General features: G+C 46.4%; 8 protein-coding genes and 1 non-coding gene across 9 annotated transcripts; 4 read left to right on the top strand and 5 right to left on the bottom strand.

Moving 5' to 3' along the window:
- Positions 1–351: 351 nt before the first annotated feature.
- LOC128731124 (guanine nucleotide-binding protein subunit gamma-1) lies at positions 352–2,025 on the top strand. The gene has a single exon (XM_053824221.1). It carries the CDS (start codon positions 570–572, stop codon positions 780–782), a length of 213 nt encoding a protein of 70 aa, XP_053680196.1. The 5' UTR covers positions 352–569; the 3' UTR covers positions 783–2,025.
- Positions 2,026–2,148: 123 nt separating this feature from the next.
- LOC128731120 (39S ribosomal protein L30, mitochondrial) lies at positions 2,149–2,907 on the bottom strand. Its single transcript, XM_053824218.1, has 3 exons — positions 2,741–2,907; positions 2,545–2,674; positions 2,149–2,468 (listed from the first exon to the last, which is right to left on the bottom strand). Exons 1-3 carry the CDS (start codon positions 2,878–2,880, stop codon positions 2,172–2,174), a joined length of 567 nt encoding a protein of 188 aa, XP_053680193.1. The 5' UTR covers positions 2,881–2,907; the 3' UTR covers positions 2,149–2,171.
- Positions 2,908–3,409: 502 nt separating this feature from the next.
- Positions 3,410–3,550, bottom strand: LOC128722250 (U4 spliceosomal RNA). Its single transcript, XR_008410805.1, has one exon. It is a non-coding gene; the product is annotated as a U4 spliceosomal RNA (small nuclear RNA).
- A 691-nt stretch (positions 3,551–4,241) lies between these two features.
- LOC128731102 (protein split ends) lies at positions 4,242–5,951 on the bottom strand. The gene has a single exon (XM_053824198.1). The coding sequence runs from the start codon at positions 5,949–5,951 to the stop codon at positions 4,242–4,244; it is 1,710 nt and encodes a 569-aa protein (XP_053680173.1).
- Positions 5,952–6,535: 584 nt separating this feature from the next.
- Positions 6,536–7,872, bottom strand: LOC128731121 (40S ribosomal protein S20). The gene is made up of 4 exons (XM_053824219.1): positions 7,754–7,872; positions 7,414–7,566; positions 7,228–7,317; positions 6,536–6,940 (listed from the first exon to the last, which is right to left on the bottom strand). The coding sequence occupies exons 1-4, from the start codon at positions 7,754–7,756 to the stop codon at positions 6,824–6,826; spliced, it is 363 nt and encodes a 120-aa protein (XP_053680194.1). The 5' UTR covers positions 7,757–7,872; the 3' UTR covers positions 6,536–6,823.
- A 537-nt stretch (positions 7,873–8,409) lies between these two features.
- LOC128731119 (40S ribosomal protein S7) lies at positions 8,410–9,918 on the top strand. Its single transcript, XM_053824217.1, has 4 exons — positions 8,410–8,466; positions 8,850–9,017; positions 9,088–9,420; positions 9,658–9,918. The coding sequence occupies exons 2-4, from the start codon at positions 8,850–8,852 to the stop codon at positions 9,733–9,735; spliced, it is 579 nt and encodes a 192-aa protein (XP_053680192.1). The 5' UTR covers positions 8,410–8,466; the 3' UTR covers positions 9,736–9,918.
- Positions 9,919–11,020: 1,102 nt separating this feature from the next.
- Positions 11,021–12,157, top strand: LOC128726331 (zinc finger protein 649-like). Its single transcript, XM_053820137.1, has 2 exons — positions 11,021–11,278; positions 11,339–12,157. The coding sequence occupies exons 1-2, from the start codon at positions 11,021–11,023 to the stop codon at positions 12,155–12,157; spliced, it is 1,077 nt and encodes a 358-aa protein (XP_053676112.1).
- Positions 12,158–13,856: 1,699 nt separating this feature from the next.
- On the bottom strand, positions 13,857–14,540 carry LOC128731117 (protein CWC15 homolog). The gene has a single exon (XM_053824215.1). The coding sequence runs from the start codon at positions 14,538–14,540 to the stop codon at positions 13,857–13,859; it is 684 nt and encodes a 227-aa protein (XP_053680190.1).
- Positions 14,541–15,882: 1,342 nt separating this feature from the next.
- LOC128731118 (uncharacterized) lies at positions 15,883–17,200 on the top strand. Its single transcript, XM_053824216.1, has 4 exons — positions 15,883–16,116; positions 16,200–16,376; positions 16,524–16,649; positions 16,822–17,200. Exons 1-4 carry the CDS (start codon positions 16,053–16,055, stop codon positions 17,061–17,063), a joined length of 609 nt encoding a protein of 202 aa, XP_053680191.1. The 5' UTR covers positions 15,883–16,052; the 3' UTR covers positions 17,064–17,200.
- Positions 17,201–18,511: the final 1,311 nt, after the last annotated feature.

The following is an 18,511-nucleotide window of genomic DNA, read 5'->3' as shown; positions in this document are numbered from 1 at the left end:
TCTCACTCTCGCACCTTGCACATGACACATGACAACCGTTTGATCGACTTTTGCGTACATCGATTATTCTGGTGATTTCTGTCAGTCGAGGCTTTTTCGTTAGATTCGTTAGTGACGATTCATGAAAAAAAGCTCTAAAGGTTATTGTAAAAATTAACACACTGTTAGGTGTAGTTGTAATTTATTGTAATTTGTCAATTTTCCAAATTAAACGATACTATTCGATACAAATTGCTCGTACAATAATCTCTGGAAGTTACCCTGTGTGCTATAAAAACAGCAATCGATCGTACAGCCGTCAACGACCTGTCAGAGCGAATTTTTCACCCACAAAAAAAACGAAAACGATCATCCAATTAAGGCTTGCTGGAATCTCTTTTTACGACCGAAAAAGTAGTGAATCGGTGAATTATATTGGGCGTGCAATCGACTCCTCAGGCGCGGAAACCGAAGTCCACATTGTGCAGAAACCTTGCACAACAGCCCAATCGGAGCGCCACTTTTCTCTGTGTTCCACTCGAAGCAGTAACGCTAAAACATTCACCATAGGGCTATCCGAGACAGCCGTGATGGATATAATGGCCTCGAACCTGCAGCAGCAACGAGCAATCACCGAGCAGCTTCGCCGCGAGGCTGCCATCCAGCGTATCACGGTCTCACAAGCCGTCGCGGACATCGTGAAATATGTAACCGAGCACGAAGCAGAAGACTGCCTGCTGGTGGGCTTCTCCAGCCAGAAGGTGAATCCATTCCGTGAGAAGAGCTCATGCAGCATCCTGTAAGCTAGGCCCTCTCCGAGACCAACCACGCTCGTCGTTTGTCGTCTCGTGTGTACGGCAAGGGGAGAACGATAAACAGGATGAATGTTCCGTACCTTCCTGCCAGCAATTGGGAGGGTCAGTTCTATCAACACAGTGAACGATGACGTCATACGCGGTTGAGTAGGAAGGTAATAATCATACCGACAAGATAATGTATGTGTTAAGTGTCTATTTGGAATAGGAGTACCGGCCAAACCGAGGCATACCGTATCCTCTATGCCGCATGTAACAAGCCCGAACACAAGGCCCAAGCGTAATGCCAAACAGGATTTGCCCAGGAGATGCAACAGTTTGTTGCTCTGAAACGTCACTGGTAAAGCCTTTCAACCTGTCGCTTCCCCTCACAGAAGGCATGTATTAGAAATTGAATCAGAAAGCGATTAGAAGAAACCCATTAGCTATGGCTGCGCTTGCATTTCAATCATCACCCAAAAATAATCTACCACCGGATCTACATACAAAGTATACAAAGGTATCCTCCTGTTGGGGTAATACTCACTCTCATCACGCAAGAAATCTCGAGGGAACCGTATTTTATAGAAATTTTACTCCTCCACCAAAAAAGAAACGTAACAGATGGGCATCTAGTATCCTAGCAACAGACCCGGAGTCTGCTCAATCGATTTGCTTCCAATTTTTCTCGTGAACGTACGCGTATACCGGATATGAAGAATATTGGCATTGTTCGAGCTGAATTGTTTCAATTCCTGAAGATGAATCTCAAGCGATTCGGACCGGTACCGAATACCACTTGTTGCTATGTAGGCAGCGCACAAAAATTATGCACACTTGGTCAGCAAACATGAACAACAAGAAAAAGGGAAAAGGAACACAGGACAAATAAGTAACTACTGCTCTCGTTCAAGGTGTAGCCAATTAGACTATATACATAGCTACTGACTGTCGTCGGTGTTGTACAAGTATATTAGGAGAAATGCGAGGGAAATCAAATCTTATATCAATGTTACTGCTATATATTTACTACTAAAATCAGCCTGATACGAACCACTGCGCAGGGTAGAAGAAAACCGTTCGACCGTCGTCTTCGTTGAACCTCAATCGTTTTACCGCATCGGCAGTCTGAGCCGGAGGTTTTACTGCCGGTTGTTGTTGCTGCCGAGCGGCAACATGGACGCGAGATCAACGTTAGCATCCAAAAATCATGTATGTTGTAACTAATAAACTGCGAAATATTTAAATGTATCGTGTATACGACGCTGGATGCATGTTTTTTCTTTGCCAATCCGAAAAGAAAACGTAACGCTTGTTTCGGGCTATCGATTCTTATATTAAATTTAAGCAATTACTCTACGGGTTACATGTCGCTGGACTGTGGCAGGGTGGCACTCCTTACCAAGGATTAAGCCACCGCAGGCGAGAGTCCTTCCGTAACGTTTCCCCGACCATGCGGTTCTCAGCGTTTCGGATCTCTTCCGCGGCAGTGAGCTTGCTGTTTGCGTCCTCTATAGTCTGCAGTTTGCGAATAACCACACACTCGCCGTCCTCTTTGAGAAAGGTGCTCTCGATGTCGGCCCATGTCGGTTCATCGTACTTGTACGTGATGGGAAGGATTTCCACCAAATGCTTCACCTTCCACAGGCGTGCATTGTTCTCTGGAATATTTTTCACTACCGCCACCGCGTTTTTCTGTTGAAAAAGAACCAATATAAGAAGCTGTTTAAAGCTGCGCTGCGACCAAATGCAATCCAAATGGGAGTCATACCTCGTACAATCCTAATCCCCGCAGAATACGTTTTTCCCAGTATGGCAGTCCTTTGATCGGTTTCAATCGTCGAACGCTAAACAATTTAGATGGTTCACCCTCCAGCTGTGGTATTTCTCGGTTGTTGTCCCTACGAACAGCAAAAAATCGGTCACTATAGACGAACCAACTGGAAGAATTCTACGGCACCACCTACCTGGGGTAGTAATAAATTTGGTCCTTCAGGATACCGTCCTTGTAGAGAAACTTTTTGTTAGGTTTGCCGTAATGTCGCACCGTTACGAGCCCTTTTAGCTGCTGGCCAAGCGCGGAGGTGGATTGAAACACTTTCAGCATGGTGCCGGTTTGTTATTTTAGTTTACTTTACATAACATCACGATTTGACCAACTCTCAAGACGTCAAATAGCGGCAATGACAGCAGACGTGCGTTCGTCGGTGAAGGAACGAGCGGAAAGGCAGTGGAAGCATTCAAAATGACAGATTGTGAGAACAAATTGTCGATTTTTATGTATTTTTCTATGATACAATGAACATTTATCCGATATACAAAGCATGTTTGGCTCAACTTGTATATCCTTTGCACACCGTATAAGGAAAGGATAAAATGTCCTTAGCCTACGTTCACCTTGAAACAGATTTCATTTTCGTGTGAAACATAATTATCTCATACTACTCTATCTGCATGAACTGGTCGATTTACCTCCACTTATCGCGAATACGGAACATTAACCGAAAGGATAATACGTATGCAACGAATAAGAAGCCGTATACCTACTATCCTTGAGAAGCTTTTCATGAAAAGTCCTCACAAGGATAATTTGCTAGCCTTAGGTAGCTCTAAACTTTTGTGTATTGAGATTGTTACCCCTTTCGGGGTTTTCAAAAATTGCCATAGCGGACGGTATTGCACGTCCTCTAGGCGGGGTATTGGTATTAGTTTTCAACTAGCAATAATCGCACCTCGGTAGGACCTCATTGGTTACGATATCGCCACTGCGCAAAGCTAACCTGATCACTGCCACCCGGACCGTCCTTGTTCGCGAGAACCGTGCTGCGCTAGCGATGCATACCGTCCGTACCGTCCGAGGTTGCAACCGGCCCGATCAGGTCCTTTGAAAATATTGCAAAAATGCTCCCTTTCGCACCCTCCACGCATCCTTCTTTCGCGTCGGTTTCGAAAAGTGCATCTTTACGTGAGGGGGAAAACAGCGCAAACCGGTTGCAACCCTTCGGTCAACGGATTGCATCCCTATTGCAGTTTTGCCCACCCGTAACGAATGCGAACACGTGCAATCTGCATCCCCTGCGGATGCGGAAAGTCCTTGTTTTTGCAAACGAGAAAACAGGAGAGGTTTAACATTCGTTGTCGACCGGTCATTTCCGTTCTTTATGAAATGATTCAAGAGGAAGGGCTAAAAAAGTGCCAAGTGCAGCGTGTCGTGGGGAGATTTGCATTTGCAGCAGATGTCCAGTTTGAATTACTGCATTTTAATCGGGCAAAAGATCGGCATTTTTTCACCCCGAAGGCCGTTAAATCATTACCCGCGTGCTCGTCCTGGTGCCCGAACATTTGTAGCGTTCCGTCGGTTGGTAAAAGCGATACAATCACACGTACCGAGGTGTGATAATGTTTCTTTATTTAAATGTACATCTTAGCTAGCTATCAAACGAAAACTCCCTCATCTTGTGCACTGGGTTATTTGATCCGCACGACATCCAGCAAACGGTGTGGCGCAATCGCACTACCACCGGTGGATCCAGAGCGCGCGGATGACCCACACCGTTGCACAACCGATCCTGGCCGGGTATTGCACGCCGACGCAGCCACAGCCGAGCTGCCTGGTCCGATTGTGTGCTTCACCATATCACGCAGTGCCGCGGTCGTTTTCGCGCGATTCTTCAACTGATCGAAGATGCGCTTCTTGCTGTCCTTAAACTTCTGGAAGCGGCTTTCCCGCACCAGGATGCGCTCCTTCAACAGCGTCAGCTTGTACCGCTCCTGCTCGAGCGTTTGCTGCAGATTGTGTGCGTGCATTTTCCGCTCGAGCTGATTGTCGATGCGCAACCGGCGCCGGTACACGTCCATCACCTTCCGGCGTAATCCTTCCGCTCGGCTGGCTCGCTCCTCCAGCATGTCCCCTAGCGATTGCCGCCAGATGTCCCGATCCAGCACCTTCTCCTCCTGGTTGACGGTGGCGTCCTCGAGTCGCTTCAATTCGCGGCTTCTTCGCTCGCACTCCCGGATGCCCTTCTTGATCTCGATGTTCTTTAGCAGGCTCGCCGATCGGAGGTCCTTTTCGTTGATCTCGTTCTGAATCTTCTCGATCTGCTGCTGCTCGAGCCGGGCCAATCGCTGCTTGCGGTTGCGTATCTCGATCAACTCGATGGAGCGCTTCTGGCGGATCGCTTTACGGTAGTTACGCTCCTGCTGATCCAGCAGCGACTTCCGGAAGACCTTCTCCTGCTCCCAGCATTGCTTCGCCAGGACCGCTTCCTCCAGCTGCTCCAGCTCCTTGATGCGCTTCAGCACCATGCAGTGCAGGATGCGCCGATCGTGATCGGTTAGGTCCGTTTGGTTGACGATCGGATTGGCTGGTGTTGTTGGTTCCGGTTGCAACGAGACTTCCTGCAACCGTCGACACAGGGTGTGATAATCCTCCGAGATGGCCTCACTGCCGGTGTTTTCCAGCGATCCACCACGACCCCGCTGGGATGCCGATCGTGGCCGCAATCGTCCACTTTTGGCCTTTTTTCTCGTTCCTCCACTACCGCTACTCTCCCGGTGCTCGGAGCGGCTTTTGTACGACGACAGGTCACTGGTCGAAAGGCACCGGGTTGGTGTTTTGGTTCCGGGGACGGCTAGAAACCGCTTGCTGCGTGCATCCGGTTCCGATGAAACTTTCGTCGAGGATGCACTAGATCCGGCACTGTGCCGTTGGGGCCGCGAGCCACAGGACATCGGGTGAACCTTTCGCGGACATCTCTGACTCGGGTGGGGAATTTCCGTTGAGCTTTCTGAACCCCCGGCTGGCGTTCCGTCGGGGTCGTCCACAAATTCCGGATGATGGTGATGACGATGGGGGTGGTGACCGGCTCCCGAATGGTGCTGCACGTTGTAGTTGATGTGGAAATTGTAATTGTAGCAACAGTTGTAACTAACTGCGGAAGAATGCTCGCTACTAGCGCTACCGGCGACTCGCCCAACCGGAGCACTGCAGCAACCACGCCGGTGTCCATGGGAACCAATGGGAACCGCAAGCGCTACCGATGCATCGGATTGCTCCGACGAAGGCCTTCCCGGGCTTTCGGATTCGAACGATGCCGCATCGTAATCTACCCGATTGCTGTTGCAATCGATCTTTGAGGAGCGAAATTTTCGCCGCAATTTGCTTTTTAACTTCCACATGGCCCAAAAACGGTCCCCGTAACACTTGCACTTTCGCACGGTGTCACCCTCTCGGTGGACAATAACAACAGCTACTGCCGCACGACGTTCGCAGTCCGGGGAACCATACGCACCTGGGGGATTGCGCGCTCTATCGATCCAACGGGACGTGGGCTCGTATTTTTGGGTAAATCACGCTGGCACCGCCTCGCTCCTTGGCAACCGATAACGGGTTAGTTTCCTATGACGATGGCATTTTTGTTGCGCTTATTATCCGCCCGCTGCTCATTTCGCCAACGTCGTTCCGTGCGAGATGTTTTTTGTAAGGCAGCGTGTCCTTTCTCTTTCAAACACGTGGCGGTAATGAATGCAACGGGTTTTCCGTTCAAATTTGATTGGCACACCGCCTGTAAGGATTGCCTATTAATACTGCCGTTTTTATTTACCTCAAAAAGTGCGCGTTCATGCCTAGTTAGAGCAGCATTATTAAGAACGATTATTAGCAATTCTACTAGCTAACACCTTTCCAATTCAACCCTTAATCCATTATATACCTTCAATAATTATATATTTTCTTTCAATGCAATGAAAATAAGACGTTATTTATGGGTTTTTCAACGGAACTTTTAAAAAAAGTTTTTTTATAGGTTTCGCAAATTGTTTGTACCGCAATAGTAACATACATCCATGGCATTACTATAGGAGGGAATATGGGCGGTATGTTCATTCTAAACATCGTGTTAACAGCTCCACGTCTGCTCCATATTCCGTGCATATAGAATTCCCAACGTTATCCTACTATCACACACATACAATACCGCATTTTTATTTGTTCTACTAGCCAACATAGGGGAACCACGGCTGGCTAGTAAACAAGAAGGGACACCAGCAGCCTATGGGTCGGCAATCGTGACCTCAACCTCAACACCGGGTTCCATGTTGATTGAGGTGATTTGCTTCACGATTTCCGACGGCGAATGCAGATCGATGATACGCTTGTGGATGCGCATCTGTAATGATTATGGAAAGAAAGAACAAGTGATAATTAATACAATCAATTCACGTGTAACTATTCGAAAGACGGTAAAGAGTATAACGGGAAAGAAAGTGTCCGAAACCAAAGGAGACTTGAAAAAATATGAACCATTGATCAAGCACTATGACTGGAACGAGATGATATGGGCAGATATTTCGAAAGTGCCGCCACTTGGCATGAAATCCAAGGCACACACTTTGGTTTAAATCTGCCCAAGCACTGCGATAGTGCGGGTTTTGGAAAAATGGAACAAAAACGCACCTGGAATCGATCCCATGTCTTCGAACCTTCACCGCAAGGCGTCTTACGGGTGGTGATGCGAAGAATCTTGGTCGGCATACGCACGGGTCCCTGAAGTAAAGAAGATACACATAAGTCATCAGATTATTTGATGCCCTGCAGCTAACTTGAACAAAAATGCGAGCTATGTTGGGCGGGAAATCATACCTTCACACGAAGCTTCTGCTTCTTGGCTCCGGCAATCAGATCCGCGCACACCTTCTCCAGGCTGCGAACATTACGCGAAGTCAGCGTAATTCGGATGCGATGCACGGTTGCCGCTTCAACGACCGGCTTCTCGATGTCCTTGGTAGCCGCGGCCTAGAAGATAAGGACGAAAATAAGTTAAATATCCGCTGAAATGACACGTGTAGCAGCGCTTGAAGCATTCATGCACATCCTAACCTAACTTAACGGTAGGTCTACGTTTCAGCCGAAACTATCCATCAATAGTGAATGGGTGGCGGATAACTACAGGGCATTTGCGTTGCAAAGCACTACAACTTACCATTTTGCGCGATTTGATTACGGAAAGTTTCCCTGGTCGAGATAATCAACACGAGATTGACCAGCGCTGAACCAGTCCTTCCTATGGATTTGATCAAAATGGCCGAGTAGAAGCACACTTCAAACCAATCTAGGAAACAGAAGGTCGGCCCATGACAGAGATAAATAAAAAAGAACTTAATCTGCCATGACAGTTATGGGGCTGTTCACATCTATTCGTAGTGCAATAATAATAAAAAAACTGTGTTCTGTTCTTATTGAGGCAAATAAAAATTATTTAAAATAAATATTTAGATTTAAAGTATGTCGCTGCGCTTGTTAAAAATCTGCAACGTCATAAGTATTGGCTAATCTAAATTAGCGGTTAAGCATACCAAGAGCTCTTCCGATGCTGAGAACTATGTATTGTATAAGCAGCGGTATTTGTGGTTTAAAATCGAAGCAGAAACAGATTTGAATATTATGAATCATTGCGATTTCGGTATAATCGCATAGTAATAATTTAATTACATTCGTACACGAACAGAAAGTTTGAGACAACCCTAAGCTACCATCATTTGAACATTTGTCAGCAAGGCTGTAAACGCAACGCTGGCATGCAAACTTCCGGGCAAATGTGACAACTGTCAGAAAGTACCTCTTTCTCGCTCTTTTTCCGGGCATCTTTGATGTGCTAGTGGACACATTTCGTTGTGAACCCAAATAAAAATCGCTGTAAGTGTAGGACTTAATGGATAATTCCGCGTGAAACGCTGCGCATCCAATGGCTAAATCGTTAATCCATGCAACCCACGTCGAATGCTCCTGCGATACGAATGATTTGTTGCATAAAAGTGTTCCGAACATAGTTCGCGGGACGGCGACGAGGCGATGGTTGCCGTAGCTTGCCGAACGATTCCTCCCGGTGGTGAATGTTGTCAGATGGAAGTGTTGATGACATGACACCCTGGATATGGTTGATATCGTGTTGCACGCGTATTCACGAGTTGATTATAATCATAAGCTTTACTCCGTGTGATCATGAAACGTGAACAAGCGATTAATGTGCTGCATGTTTTCTCTATCTTGTCTTCTCGCTGCGCGCATTTCCCCTACAGATGGTGTTCGGTTCAAAGGTGGTCAAAGCCGGCAACGGTGAGCCCGATGCCTTCGAGACGCAAATCGGCCAGGCCATCCTGGAGCTGGAGATGAACTCGGATCTGAAGCCGCAGCTTCGCGATCTGTACATCACCCGCGCCCGAGAGATCGAATTCAACAACAAGAAGGTATGTGAAGGGAGCGAGTTTCATCCTGCTCTGGACGAATGTAATCATTTATCCTATTCTTCATTTTTAGGCGATCATTATCTACGTACCGGTGCCGAAACAGAAGGCCTTCCAGAAGGTCCAGACCCGCCTGGTGCGCGAGCTCGAGAAGAAGTTCTCGGGTAAGCACGTTGTGTTCGTTGCCGAGCGCCGTATTCTGCCCAAGCCGATGCGTGGCCGTCGCGATCCCAACAAGCAGAAGAGACCGCGTTCCCGAACGCTCACCGCCGTGTACGATGCCATCCTTGAGGACCTCGTATTCCCGGCGGAAGTCGTTGGCAAGCGCATCCGCGTCAAGCTTGACGGTTCCCAGCTTATCAAGGTGCACCTGGATAAGAACCAGCAGACCACAATCGAACACAAAGTAAGTACTTCTTGACCCGAATGCATTGTGCAATGTGAACAGTGAGTCGAGAGATGTTTATATTCAGGAAGTTGACCATGTCACCATTTTTTCCGGTGTTACGATACTGAGAACTATACAATGTATTGTATCAGGCATTTATAAAGGAGGTCACCACGATTCGCGTACATATTGCATTTACAATAGCAGAGATGCGATAGTTAATGTTTATTTCTAATCAATGTTTTATCATCATAGGTCGATACCTTCGCGTCGGTGTACAAGAAGCTGACTGGCCGTGACGTTACGTTCGAATTCCCAGAAAACTACCTGTAAACTAAGAGGGCGCTAGAATAGTCGAAGCAGCAGCTTCAGCGTGTGGAGAACGTCTGTATGCTGGATGCAGTGGACGAAGAGCGACGATGAATGAATGGGTGTGGATGCAAAATATCCATTAAATTATATCCATCAATAAAACCAATGATTGGATAGGAAAAATTAACCCCGTCCCGGTTGGTCAGAGAACTGATTTATGAGAAATGTTCTGATGCTATTTACTTTCTCATGGCTATTTGCTTTCTCTCTAGTGTACAAATATATCTCTTGGAATAAGAAGTATATCGGTTTCTAAAATATTTCCTAAATTCTAATTCTAAGATTTTCTAGAATAGGATAAATTTATTCTACTGTAAATGATTTCAGTAATGAAATCAGATATGGCAAGAAATATTGAAGACAATTATATTGTTTTCGGCAATAAGATGACAATTTTGGAATTTTCTATCAGTAAAAATGTAACAGTAAAAGACGATAAAAAGATCCTTATTTCGAAAATTTATTCCCGCGAAGGTTGTTTAAAATCTGGTCAACCTTTGGCAAAATTAACTACTGCTGGAAAACAACATTCGCTGTCATGAAGCTGTCAACGAGGCGCCTTGACAACTGCTGTGAGTGAGACAAGGAGAGGAGAGTGAAGAGAAAAAAAACATCCTCAAACAAGGAAAAACCAACCAGAAGGACGACGAAGCAGGGACAGAAAGAAAGCAGGAAGAAAAGCCAACTCTTGGGGGGGTGCCTGCACGGTTGTGAAAATTGTGCGTACGGACACGGTTTGCGCAAAAAGTGAAAGAAAACCCGCACCAACCATCCATCGGCGCTTGGCGGCGTTTGTTTTCGAAGATCGCAACCGTTAAATTGTTCAATCAACTACGGCTGGTCAGTTTATTTACCTTTTCAGTTGTCCGTGGTACGCCTTTTGCGCTGGCGAGTCCCTTGGGGTTCGAGAGCGGGGGTATCGTGTGTTGTAAAAGTTGCGTTTTTAGTGTTTCTGTATTGAAAAGTTTGAAACCGTTGGTGCCCGTTAAGTGGAAATAGTTTATTTATTTTCCCGCTGCCCGTTGGAAGGGGGTAGGTTTATTGTTTCTGGCTTCCGTCTCGGTTACTACACAGTGCGAGTATCCGCGTCGCGAGGTCCTCGGTGCGTTGCGGTCGTGTTTGTCGTGCTTTTCCCGCTTGCCTTGCATCGCACGAGGCTATGGATGAGCAGATTGGAAATGATCACACAATTTCAATGCCAAGGTGATTGCATTGAGCCTTCCCAATAACATTACGTACCGTAACCATGCCCCATATACTTTCTAGCTCGACCGCGGTCACGCTGGAAAAAAGCGATACAACTAAAGGCAGAGTTTCCGAATGCACCACATCTCCCCCGGTATCGGTCGACAACAATTTGCGCAACGTAAACGGCACCAAAGAACCGCCAAGAAAATGCTTGATGTGTTTGTTACCATTCGATGAACTGGGTTCGATCGGAACTGAATCGGCGGAGGAATTGAAGCGGATAGTGGATAATATTTACAAAATTGCCAAAATAGAGGTAAAAGTCAGCGAAGGTAGGTTTCGGAGCAACTCTCACGTGGAACACTTGCTGTTTCAGATTAAACCAGTCAGCGGAAAGATTGAACCATTGTGTAACGGATGCCGAGCGAAGCTGGGGTACGATTACGACGAGGACGCGTACTACGAGATGCTCAGCCAGATGTACAACAGCGAGGCGCAAAGTAAAACGCTCACAATTGGCATGCACAACGGCATGCCGGTGCATATAGCAATGCCTTGCGAACCGAATCCCGATTCCGGGCTAAGTGGACACTACATAGACGCGGCATGTGGGACGTTTGTCGTGACGGAGCTCGGTGTCGAGGCGCTGAACAGCGACAAAGACGAATTAGTGTGCTCCATCTGCTCGAAGGCGTTCAACTTCAAATCGACGCTTCGGCTACATATTCGCAGCCATCATCAGAGCGTCCCCCGGGAGGCGATTGAGCTGCCGAAGCACCCACGCAAACCGCGTACGTACGAGTGTCCTGAATGTAATCTAAGCTTCAAGTTGAAGTATGACTTCGACAAACACATCGGCAGCCACAAGAAGCCAAGCATGCATCAGTGCGAAGGCTGCTTCAAGTTGTTCAAGCACAAATCCTACTATCTGATGCACCGGAACTTGAAGCGCTGTAAGGCGCAGTATTCGCTCGATCTCACGGTTTCGGGCGGCACCCAACCGACCTCCGTTGCCGGTCTACCGATAAGCATGGGAGTTGTACCCGAACCTCCAGCCACTGGTCGCCGGAAGCATGGTACGGCCAAATCGGATCGATCCAATACCGCATCATCGATCGGTTCGGTAACGGCGCTGCTTCAGTGCACCTCCGAATTGGGCTCAATAACCGATTGTGGCATACGAAATGCCAGCTAAGGTCACTTGCTAAGTCTCTTGTGCGTGAGCACGCTTCCTAAGGATGTGCTCCTCTCCTGCGGGCAGATGGGAGCGTAAAGTGGCAAAGAATTTCCGTTCCTACGGGGCAATCGCCTCTGTAATTGTACATAGATCAAGTAAAAGCAAAGCTGGCCGAGTTGCCATTTTTGATTAACTTGACTTTTTCCGACTACGAGCGGTAAATTTTCAGATTAGTTTTATTTAGTGCCATAACGAAATCACTTTCCAAAGAATCCTAGTTATTTCAGACGAGATAGTTTGCCATACATTGGAAAAGAAAAAACATAGCGATTTTTTTTGTGAATTTCAAATTCAAATTTGAAACCAAAATTTGATATATTCACACCAAATAGGTCTATGGCCATTAATTTTATCATTTTGTTTACGCCACCGATAAGTTACGTTATGTTGTGTTATGTGTATGTTTAAGCCTTCGTTACTTTTCTGTTTATTTATGATTGTCGTGAATTTGTTTAGATAGTTTATTATTATTTAAATCGGCACTAGTCTTTTTACTCTCAAATAATGCATGCCAGGACAAGGCAATGTAACACTAGTTTATTAAGGGTATATTTTTTGTTGGTAACAAACGTGTAGGGTAGTAGAAGAGGTAACTTTGCTCGATTGATCGAGGAAAACGATTCGCATTTTGCTCTTCTTAGTGGCCACGTTGGGCACAATTTCTTGGTGTGTTTGTGTGGATGTATGTGGTGTGTCCGAGTTCGTCGGACAGTGTATGTGTAAGCAGAGGGCAGAGAATATTCGCTCGGGATGACCCGTGATGAACTATTCATATCTCGCAGTCAGCTAGTTTTATCAGCTTAGGGTATAAGTTTCGGGCCACAAGGCGTGTTTGCATGCTTCAGCGTTACTTCGATTATATTTCATCTCTTTCGCCGTAGAAAGGAGGATGCAAACCAACGTGAAACCGTAGTAGGGTATACAGGCCGGCTAAAATTACTACTTAAACTACTGCAATTTGCTTTAGTCTTGTCGATAGCGATACAGTGTCTCTTTGTTCTCTACCGGTTCCGTAACGAGCAGCGCAAACTTGAATTCTAACCACAATCAATTCAATTGCATTCTCTAAGATATTGCTAGATATAAAAACTGGATCTCCATCGCGCACGATGATGGTGCCAACGATATCGCTAGTCGGGCGAATGCGGACAGATGGCTCTCGAAGGCTCCCGTTTGTGATATAGATGGGAGCAACGATTCGGAGCAATCGTATACCCCACCCGACGAACGTTGTAGTCCGTGTTATTGTGATGAATGGTGGCATATACGATGGAATTTATTACTTAAGATTATAGATGTAAAAACAAATGCTTGAAAGCGTAAGATGGAGAAAAAAAATCGAATGGCGGATACCAGGCGAACATTTTAGGAACAAAACCAAAAAAAGGAAAAAACAAGCAAAAACAAACCGAAATTTGAATATTATTTATATGTTTGGACAAAATGTTCATTGCAGTAAGCATTGAAATTGATCTGATGGAAATCTTGATGAGAAATAAACAAAGAATGGGAATTCGTATTATTACCATAAATAAAACTAAATCTATCCGTTTTTTCTATTGAAATTGGACTATTTTCTGCATTCTGTTAAGTAAAATTTCACTTTAGATAAAGATGACGAAAGAATGGACAAGTTCCGTTTTATTAGCCTTATTATCTACTTAATGTATTTATCCATAAATTTCTTGTGAAAATCTGATCGCAGCGAGTCGTTGATGAATTGATTTGCCTTCTTTTCCGGTTCCGATCGGGCACAATTTTTGAATACTACATCATCATCCCAGCGACGTTTTACCTTCATTTCCGCCTTGGCAGACGCGGAATAGTTCAGCAGTGGGTTACCCGACAGAATGTTTTCCATACGAATCCTTTCATCTTCCTGCTGTTTGGTTCGCTCTTTCTTGGCCGTCTCGGCTGCTCGCTCTTGCTTAATTTTGTTCAGCTCAGCCAAAAGTGCCGCAGTATCGTCTTCATCGGAGTCCGAATCAGAGTTTTCACTGTCCACAGGGTCATCTGCGTCGAGGTTTTGTGGTGCTTCAATTTTCTGTCGCTTTGCACTTCCGCTAACGCTCCCCGATCCTTGCTCTATGCTGCGGCGCTGTGCAGCGACTGCTGAACCCTTTCCTTGTTTGTTATCCCGTTCGCGTTTCTCGAGCTCCTCACGGAAGTCTCGGCTACGGAGCTCCTCGGTGGTATTCTGGCCTTGGTCGCGGTACTTTAGCTTTGTGTGGCCAGGGAGATCACGACTGCTGTACTGTTTGGATAGTGCGCTCAAATCTTTCTCGCCACGACCGGTACCACCACGGGCGGGATCGAAGGTTGGACGTGCGGCTGTAGTCATCTTTTATAGTGATTTAAACTGTTTTCTGAAGCGAATTTAACAGAAACAACCAAAACTTCGTGTTTTTAGCCCCAGCAATGGCGTTTGTTTGTTGATTTTTGAGTGTGCTTTTATGTGATATTTCGAAGTGTCATATGAGCTGTCAAAATGGGGGTAGTTTTTTGACGTTTGCAATTATTCAAAATGTCGATACCGATGAAAATGGGTAAATGAATTTTGAACAAAATTTGCCTTAAATTTTATCGCCTGCATCATATCGCTTTTCCAGAGGGTATTCAAATAAATAATGTATTGAAAAATAAAGGATATTTACCACCTAAATATAGGATATTTTCCACTGAAAATATTCATTATCGTTTCTTAGCCGTTCAAATAAAGGAGACCGGAGTCAAATGATCAATACGCAACTCTTTAAGATTTTATTTTCATTTTACTGACTTATGGAAGTGAAATTGAAAGTTGGATATGGAAATATTACAACATGTGCGAAGTTTAGTGTTCTTTAGCAAAAATATCTGTAATCCTGAAAACAAAACACAGATGAATATCGAAAATATCTATAATCCTGAAAACAAACCACAGATGATTAGATAGATTATACATGTTTTATTGTTTAAAAGCGACTATTGTAGTTTATTTTTTTATTCTTTGAACCATTAATACAATTTTGCCATAAGCTTTAATTTATTATCCCACAAGTTTCAATTTACTTGTTGCAAATCCCGTTGTACATGACTGACTGAACCGCTGGTTGCATTCTGAATCGTCGCGCAAACTTCGATTGCATTCAATGACCGCTGGCGCCGTGTTGGCGCGAACGCTGCGTATTTTATGTTCGGAAAGCGTGCGTGCAGAAACTTATCCGTTGATAACGTAGTCAATGGCTTGTAAAAATTAAAACCATTACTCGCTCGCCACTTTTCAAGTAGGACAGATTTATACACTTGTGCTTGGTATGAGTAATTAAAGGTCGATTTCGTTACTCACGAATGGCCATTTCATAAAGAGAAAACGTGCTCTGCGAATCCAGCACCATATGACCGAGGGAGCTCTAATGACCCAATAGTAATATACACCCCGTTCAAATCGAACACTCGATAGTGGGTGGACGACAAAAAAAAAACAAACATGATCATCACGATGGGAGGTCATCGTTCATGGATGGCGAACAGTTTTCGAAGCACCTGTGATAAGATAGCCAACAAGAAAAGACACTCGATATCGTTTCTTTGCGCTTCATTTTCTCGCCCGTTATCGAGAGTAAGTGTTGGCCCTGCGTTCCGGCCTGTGCGAAGCTGATAAGCTTTCTCTTCCGTTCCGGGCAGAATAGGCAATAGTTTTCGTACGAGCGGACGCGATTGCCAGTACTTGGCAGGAATGCATCGCTTCTGCCAAACGGGCAACAGCAATTTCCCCGCGCGGCATTAGTTTCGATCAGTCGGTCGGTCCGTCGGACGGACGAGATTCCAATCTGCGGCGACAGTGCCGGTTCGATCATTGGCGGTTTCGGAAATGAAAGCAATTTATCTGCTGTCGGTTGGTTTGATTTATCTCAGCCAAACCGATGCCATCCTGGGTAGGTGTTGCGCACGACCGAAAGGAACCCTCCCAGCGAACGCAATTTCGCCCGTTCAAACAGTGGCTTAATTCAATTTTCAGAGGAACCAAACACGACCCTCGCACCGGTGGAAAATTACAAAACCAATCCGTACTGCTTCCGGTTCACCTGGATGGGCCCGAAGTACAACAAGGACACGCCGTACAAAAACCTCAGCTGCGAAAACATCCTGAAGAAGGCGAAAGGCATCCCGTGCTTTCACCCGTTGGTCATAACCAGTGAGTATAGCCGCCGGGTACGGTTTGGTTTGTTTAATTTCATCCGCGAAAAGAACCGCGAATGTTGTTTTTTTTTGGTTGCTATTTCCCACCCCCATTCTTGCTGACATGGCGCGGCTCTATTTCCACTACGCTTCCTGCTTTCAGACAACACCAACGTACCCGACACCGACTACATGTGGGAGGAGTACAAGGATAAGCCCTTACAGATCGCGTGCCGGCTCGTACGGGGTGAGGTTTGTGCGCGTTACTCCTATCGCTACAATGGCGCAAGTAAGTGAAAAAGCTCGGCGGATTTGAGCCACCCTGTTTACTTACACAGGGTGGTAGCATAAAAAAAAATAACGCTGGTGTTTATTCCTTCCATTCTCCTGTGTCCAAAACCTGTGCATCGCGCGCGTGTGTGTGTGTTTGCAATTTTCACCGGGCGAATTTTCATCCCCAGTCGAAAACATAACCTACATGTGCGCCAAGCTGAACGTCGACAACGAATCGTCCACGTCGACGAGCTGCTTCAAGGAGGACCGCCAGGGTCGGGAAATTGAGGTGTGCGTGTGTGAATCAGCCGCCGGCCGTACACCGTGCAATCGGGCCATCGCGTTGGCGGAGAGTGCATCCGTTGCACCGATGCTGTTGGTGCTGGCCGTGATTCAATTGCTCCTAATAAAGTGCCTCCAGGTACGGTAGCATTGTGTGCGGTTTTGCTCCTTCCCGATCGTCGCCCGTTCCTTGTAAGGAACCTGGGAAAGGGGAGGTTTTTGTTGTCCTTTCGTGATTGGTTTGTTTAGAAGTTTGGTGAACAAAAAAAGAAATGTGCCGTAAAAATCAAGGCACACTGGACTCTTTGCGTGAAGTTAAAATAAAAAAAAAACGGTGTGTGATCTAGTTACCAAAGACTTTCCATTGGTTTGGGGCACGAAAGCTTAACACCAAGTGCTGGCAATTTAACGCGCAATTATCAGTTTCAAGTTGATCCACCCATAGGCATGATGGTCCATCGTCAATTCCTTACAAGTACACGCCCAAAGGAAGCGAGTTTCCATTTTATGGCAATCAAACACGAACGATAGTGTAATCCGTGTGATACGTGTGACACATTCCGCGCTGATAATGACGCCCGTAATGGCGTTCTCGTTGGCCAAGTGCCTCCATGACCTCTAAAGCGTGTGTTTGTAGTCAAATTTCACATTCAAATTTCAAAGCGTACGCGCGCGTGTGATCATGAGTGGGTCGTTCAAACCGTCCAGCTCGGTTCCTTTTAACCTGCCGGAACTAGCTCACACACCCACACACAGACCGTATCGATTCAAAGAGCGTCCCCACCAAAGGCGCATGGCGACAGGAAAACCGAGATTCCCACCGGCCCTGCGATCGGGAAAATCCTCGCAAACCATCCGAACGGCCGGCCGGACCATCCAGGAGCCAGGGTTTCACCGCACCGGCATAGCGTTCGAGCGTGAAAAAGGCACATCACACATTTTCCGCTGACATTAGCAAATTAATGACCGGTTCGGTTTTCGCCAGCACGGCCCGGTCTCCCTTAAGGTCCCTGCCGTGGGTGCGAATAGTGCTCGGAAACGACAAGTTCCAAACTTTAACCGCAAAAGCCGGTTGGCCCGAATCGGCTAGTGCCCGTGACGTGGATTGGTGACGTCGGTGTAAAAGGTTTCGTCATTTCTGCCGAGTTGGCAGAAGCCAGGAACCGGATCCCAGATCTGCGTCTGTCTCAGGATCCTCGGAAAACCCGCACCACCCGGAGCTTTTGGGCCATTATTCCGCCAGGATTCTCCCGATGGATCCCGCGCTTCCGATGGGAGGTTTTTGGGCTCCCACTCAATGACGATGGTTGCCATTTCAAAGAGACCGTGCGCTTCTGGTGCATTGGTAAAGGGCAGAGTTGGATCCCCCTTTTTTTTGTCGCTTGCCGCTAGTTCCCCGATCGAAGCAGAAAGGTACAGGCGTGATGCGAAACATCGCCACCCCCCTGCACGGTACGGAATTCTCATTTCATATGCGGTTCTGTTATTTGATGCCGAGCTCTCTGCGTTATTGAATTCACCATTTCAGTCATCGCTGCTGCTGCTGCTCACCGCGTTTGCAGCCATTTGGAGCCAATCCGAAATATGAGCATTCGG

The sequence above is a fragment of the Anopheles nili genome, chromosome 2, assembly GCF_943737925.1.
Source record: "Anopheles nili chromosome 2, idAnoNiliSN_F5_01, whole genome shotgun sequence".
Taxonomy (NCBI): domain Eukaryota; kingdom Metazoa; phylum Arthropoda; class Insecta; order Diptera; family Culicidae; genus Anopheles; species Anopheles nili.
The sequence above is the reverse complement of the archived record's forward strand: the minus strand, read 5'-3'. Positions and strand labels throughout refer to the sequence as shown.